The sequence below is a fragment of the Asparagus officinalis genome, chromosome 2, assembly GCF_001876935.1.
Source record: "Asparagus officinalis chromosome 2, Aspof.V1, whole genome shotgun sequence".
NCBI classification, from domain to species: domain Eukaryota; kingdom Viridiplantae; phylum Streptophyta; class Magnoliopsida; order Asparagales; family Asparagaceae; genus Asparagus; species Asparagus officinalis.
The window spans coordinates 77,521,357-77,526,886 of NC_033795.1; the positions used below are offsets into that span (position 1 = coordinate 77,521,357).

Here is a 5,530-nt window from a genome sequence, read left to right on the forward strand (position 1 = left end):
AAATGGTTCTATAGAGAGGTATAAAGCCAGGTTGGTAGCAAAGGGTTTTTACACAAAGAGACTTTTGCACCTTGCCGTTGTGGCCTCACCTCACTGGCCTTTATATGAAATGGATGTTAACTGTGCATTAATTCTTACATAAGTCTCTCTTTATGGGCTTAAAGCGATCTTCGAGGTGGTGTTTTGCCAAATTCTCAGGCGCACTGTTAGCAGCTAGTTTTCATCAGTCCAAAGAAAAGAAATTGAATTTGCCTTCACAATTTCCCCGTGGGTTTCATTCTCTTTATATAGACAATTTGTACAAGGTAGGGATTACAACAAATCCTAACAATCAGATCCTATATAACAGCCCAATCCCTACAATCAAGCTATGCCATGATTTACATGCCTATAGGATTGCTAACTACCTTGTTTACAATCCCTACAATCATGCTATGATTTACATGCCTATTCGATTGGGCTAACTACCTTGTTTACATTCCCCCTCAATCTTAACCATGACAAGGTTCAGATTGTGTCGTAGGCGATCAAGCATGTAGCGAGTGGCTGGCTTGGTGAATCCATCAGCTACCTGATCTTTGGAAGATACAAATCGGACATCAAGAGTGCCCAATGCAACCTTCTCCCTGACAAAATGGAAATCCACCTCTATGTGCTTCGTTCGTGCATGAAACACTGGATTTGCTGTTAAATAGGTAGCTCCAAGGTTATCACACCATAATACTGGTGGTCGCGGCTGACACACATCCAATTCTTTCAGCAAGGATTGTACCCACGTTGCTTCAGCTGTCCCATTAGCCAAGGCCTTGTACTCAGCTTCAGTGCTGGACCGAGATACTGTGGGTTGCTTGCGTGAGCTCCATGAAATCAGGTTGGGACCTAGAAATACTGCAAAACCTCCAGTAGACCTGCGATCATCCATGCAGCCAGCCCAATCGGCATCTGTAAACACACTCAGAAGTGTAGAGTTGGAGCGCCGGAGGTAAAGTCCCGTAGCAGCTGTTCCCTTGACATATCTTAAGATACGTTTGACTGCCTCCCAATGTACATCAGTGGGCTTGGAAAGATATTGACATACCTTATTAACGGCAAAAGAAATATCTGGCCTTGTTAATGTAAGATATTGCAAACCTCCTACCATGCTTCGATATTTGAAAGCATCATCATCATCCAGCACTGTTCCACAATCACGAGCAAGCTTATCTGTGACAGACATGGGGGTTGAAACGCTCTTACAATTCTCCATGTGAGCTCGGTGAAGAAGGTCAGAAGCATATTTGTGCTGCATCAAGGTGATTCCCCCTGAATTGTAGACGACTTCAATCCCTAGAAAATAGTGCAGCTGTCCAAGATCTTTGATCGGAAATGAGGAAGACAGGGCGCGCAGCAACTGATCAACTGCTGATTGAGAAGAGCCAGCAACCACGATGTCATCCACGTACACAAGCATGTAGATAGTGACGCCCCCATGATGAAACAGGAAAAGAGAGGTGTCGGCCTTGGAAGACTGAAAACCAAGCTGGAATAATCTGTCGCTAAGTCGTGAAAACCAGGCACGAGGCGACTGTTTTAGGCCGTAGAGCGCCTTTTGGAGTTTGCACACATAATGAGGCCGACGGGAATCCTCGAAGCCAGGGGGTTGCTGCATATAAACTTCCTCATCCAAGAAGCCATGAAGAAAAGCGTTGCTTACATCAATCTGTCGAAGTTGCCATCCTCGTGACATAGCTAGGGCAAGAATCAAGCGAACCGTTGCAGGCTTCACAACCGGACTGAAAGTATCCTGATAGTCAACGCCATATCGCTGAGTAAAACCGCGTGCAACTAGCCTCGCCTTGTGCTTATCAATAGAGCCATCCGGGTGCTGCTTAAGTTTGAACACCCATTTACATCCGACTATATTAACACCAGCCGGCCGGGGAACGAGAGCCCACGTGTTGTTCTTCTGAAGTGCTTCAAACTCGGCTTCCATGGCAGTGCGCCAAACAGGCTCAGCGAGAGCCAGTCGATGTGAGGTGGGCTCGGCGAAGAAAGCACGTCTGTTCGGATCATACCGAACTGTTCCGTCGGTGAGCTGCTTGGGAAACGATTTTCCGGCACGACCACGTGTAGTGACACCATGTGGAGACTGAACAGGATCAGTTGGGACAGCAACATCGCTCGCAACAGCATGCGCGGGCACAAGGTTGCCGGGTTCTTGGGCCAGTTGAGGCCCAGGTGCAGGAGGTGGTGCAGCATCGATGCGAGGCGGAGGCAACGTGGGCACAAGGTTGCCGGGTTCTTGGGCCAGTTGAGGCCCAGATGCAGGAGATGGTGCAGCATCGACGCGAGGCGGAGGCAGCGAAGATTCTGGACCGGGAGGCGGTGTAGCAGGTCCAGGTGTAACAGGCCCAATGCTGCATGTGCCCGGGACGTGAATCACAGGCGTGGGTATGAGCGCCGGTGGTGGTGGAGCTGCAGCTGCATTTGAGGTGTTAGACAACAAGAGCGATAAGTCATAATTTCGCATATGATCATTTACAATTACCGGTTCAGACTGAGGAAAGGAAACAGCACTGGACAAAGAAGATGGTGCGACTGAACAAGGTGAGGTAGCAAACGGAAAACGTGATTCATCAAAGATCACATCACGTGATATGTAGATCCGTCCAGTACTTTTGTCCAAGCACTTATACCCCTTGTGCATGGCACTATACCCTAAGAAGACGCATAGTTTGGATCGGAAGTCAAGCTTATGAGAGTTATATTTGCGAAGACTTGGCCAGCATGCGCAGCCAAAAATGCGAAGAAAGGAGTAATCAGGTGTTACGTTGAGGAGGCGTGTGATGGGTGTAGAGTTGTTTAGAGTACGACTGGGCATGCGATTGATGAGATAACAAGCTGTCAAGAAAGCCTCATCCCAAAACCGAAGAGGAAGGGAGGAGTGCGCAAGGAGAGCCAAGCCTGTTTCAACGATGTGACGATGCTTTCGCTCGGCCACTCCGTTTTGTTGTGATGTATGGGGGCACGAAACACGGTGCAAAATACCTGAACTCTGGAAATATTTATTAAGCCGGTGATACTCACCACCCCAATCAGATTGAACAGTGCGGATTTTGGAATTCAAAAGTCGCTCAACATGTTTTTGGAAATTATAAAAGATTTGTTCAACATCAGATTTATTCTTAATAAGATAGATCCAAGTATAACGACTGTAATCATCCACAAAACTTACATAATACTTAAAACCTCCAGTAGATGCTTGAGCTGGCCCCCAAACATCGGAGTGAATAAGCTCAAGTGGAGATGTGGTGACACGAACAGAATTATTATAGGGGAGTTGATGACTCTTTGCACGCTGACATGCATCACACACAGAGGACTCATAATCAAAAGAACAGTCTAATTTATTTAACTTCAAGATGGACCTAACAATTGTGGAAGTAGGATGACCAAGACGCTGATGCCATTGCGATGACGACACCTTGACACTGGACGATGCATGATGGGAAGTGGTGGAAGAGGAGCGGCTGGACGGCACTGGATAAAGACCTCCTCTGCTCCTACCGCGTAGAAGCGTTTTCTTCGTGGCCTTGTCCTTAACAAAGAAAGCATCAGCATGAAATTCAATGAAGACATTATTATCAGAAACAAGTTTATGAACAGAGAGGAGATGCTTATTGATATGAGGAACATGAAGGATATTTTTAAGAGCAAGAGGACGATCTAAACCGGAAATTATAGAATGACCAATATGGGAAATATGCAAACCTGCTCCGTTGGCCACTTGCACCTGATCCTTGCCATGGTAGCGCTCCTGGATGGACAGCCGATCTAGATCACTCGTAAGATGATCCGTAGCACCAGTATCAATATACCAGTTTGTGTCACCGTTGTAGCCTCCCGTGGTCGCACTGTTTCCACCACGATATTCATCTGGCTGATAGGAGTGATTGAACCTGTTGCGACAGTTCAACGCAATGTGGCCTGGGATGCCACACACTTGGCAGCGAGGGCCACCATTGTTCCTGCCACGGCCGCGGCCTCGTCCGCGACCACCACCGCCGTTGCGGTAGTTATTCCTATGGTTGTTGTTGGTGGTGGTGTAGCCGTTGTTGCTGTTGTTGCGACGAGGAGCGTTGGATTCCTGGCGCGTGACGTTGTTGGCGGATGACGTGAACTCCGCCGTGCCGCTCATCAGCGTGGCTTGGGTCTCATGAGAAATCAGATAGGAGTAGAACTCCGGAAGAGTCACCGCACGCTGATTGCTCAGCACAGTGATGGCGGTGAAGAGATCACTATGGCCCGGCCCCAGACCGGCGAGTATGTAGCCGATCACCTCTTCATCGGACATGGGACGTCCAATGTGCGCCATAGTATCAGCGAGTCCCGTCATCTTCTGATAATACTCTGCTGCGCTCATGTCGCCCTTTCTCGTGTTCGAGAGCTGCGCGCGGATCTGGATTGAGTTCCCGCGGTGCTGAGCGGAGAACATGGTGTGGAGTGATGCCCACAACTGGCCGGACGTGTCGATCTGACGGATGAGTTGAGGCAGAACGTCCTCTGTCATTGAGGACAGGAGGCCACCAAGAATGGCCTGATCCTGGACGATCCAGGTAGCACGGGCAGGATTCAAGACCTGCCTTGCATCGGTGTCGGTTCCCTCAGTCACCATGGCGACGGGCATCGGTGTAGTGCCATCGAGGTATCCAAAGAGCTGGACACCCCCTAAGATGGGAACGACTTGCGCCTTCCAAAGCAAGAAATTGGTGCGCGTTAGTTTGCAAGTGATAGCAGTAGCGATGGTGGAAGACTTGATGAAAGAAGACATGGTAGAGTCGCTCGGGGAGGAAGCCAGGATGCCGGAGATTTGTGAGGCGCTGGAACCCGTCATGGTGATAGAGAGGGTAGATTGGAAAAGGCTCTGATACCAAGAAAAGAAATTGAATTTGCCTTCACAATTTCCCCGTGGGTTTCATTCTCTTTATATAGACAATTTGTACAAGGTAGGGATTACAACAAATCCTAACAATCAGATCCTATATAACAGCCCAATCCCTACAATCAAGCTATGCCATGATTTACATGCCTATAGGATTGCTAACTACCTTGTTTACAATCCCTACAATCATGCTATGATTTACATGCCTATTCGATTGGGCTAACTACCTTGTTTACATCCAAGACCTGATGAGGAAATAGTAAAGCTTCCATTGATGGTTTGAAATTATATAATGCTGGTAACTTTCACGCCAAGGATCTTGGAAGGTTGAAATACTTTCCTGGCATAGAGGTGGCTGCATTAGCAAAGGGTGTTTTTCTCAATCAGAGAAAATATTGCCCGGATATTCTGGAAGACACAGGAAAGATGGGATGCAACCCTTCACTTGTATCTGTAGAACCACGCAAGAAGCTCAATGATGAGGATGGAGAGCCTCTAAGGTCGCCAGATGCATATAGAAGGTTAATTGGCAGATTGATCTATCTAACCATCACAAGACCTGATATATCTTATTCGGTCCAGGTTCTCAGTCAATTCATGCATTCTCCT

The 5,530-nt window shown here is 47.8% G+C and overlaps 1 protein-coding gene across 1 annotated transcript; it reads right to left on the reverse strand.

The window, feature by feature from the left end:
* Positions 3,070-4,692, reverse strand: LOC109831693 (cold shock domain-containing protein 3-like). The gene is made up of 2 exons (XM_020399075.1): positions 3,751-4,692; positions 3,070-3,577 (listed from the first exon to the last, which is right to left on the reverse strand). Exons 1-2 carry the CDS (start codon positions 4,664-4,666, stop codon positions 3,543-3,545), a joined length of 951 nt encoding a protein of 316 aa, XP_020254664.1. The 5' UTR covers positions 4,667-4,692; the 3' UTR covers positions 3,070-3,542.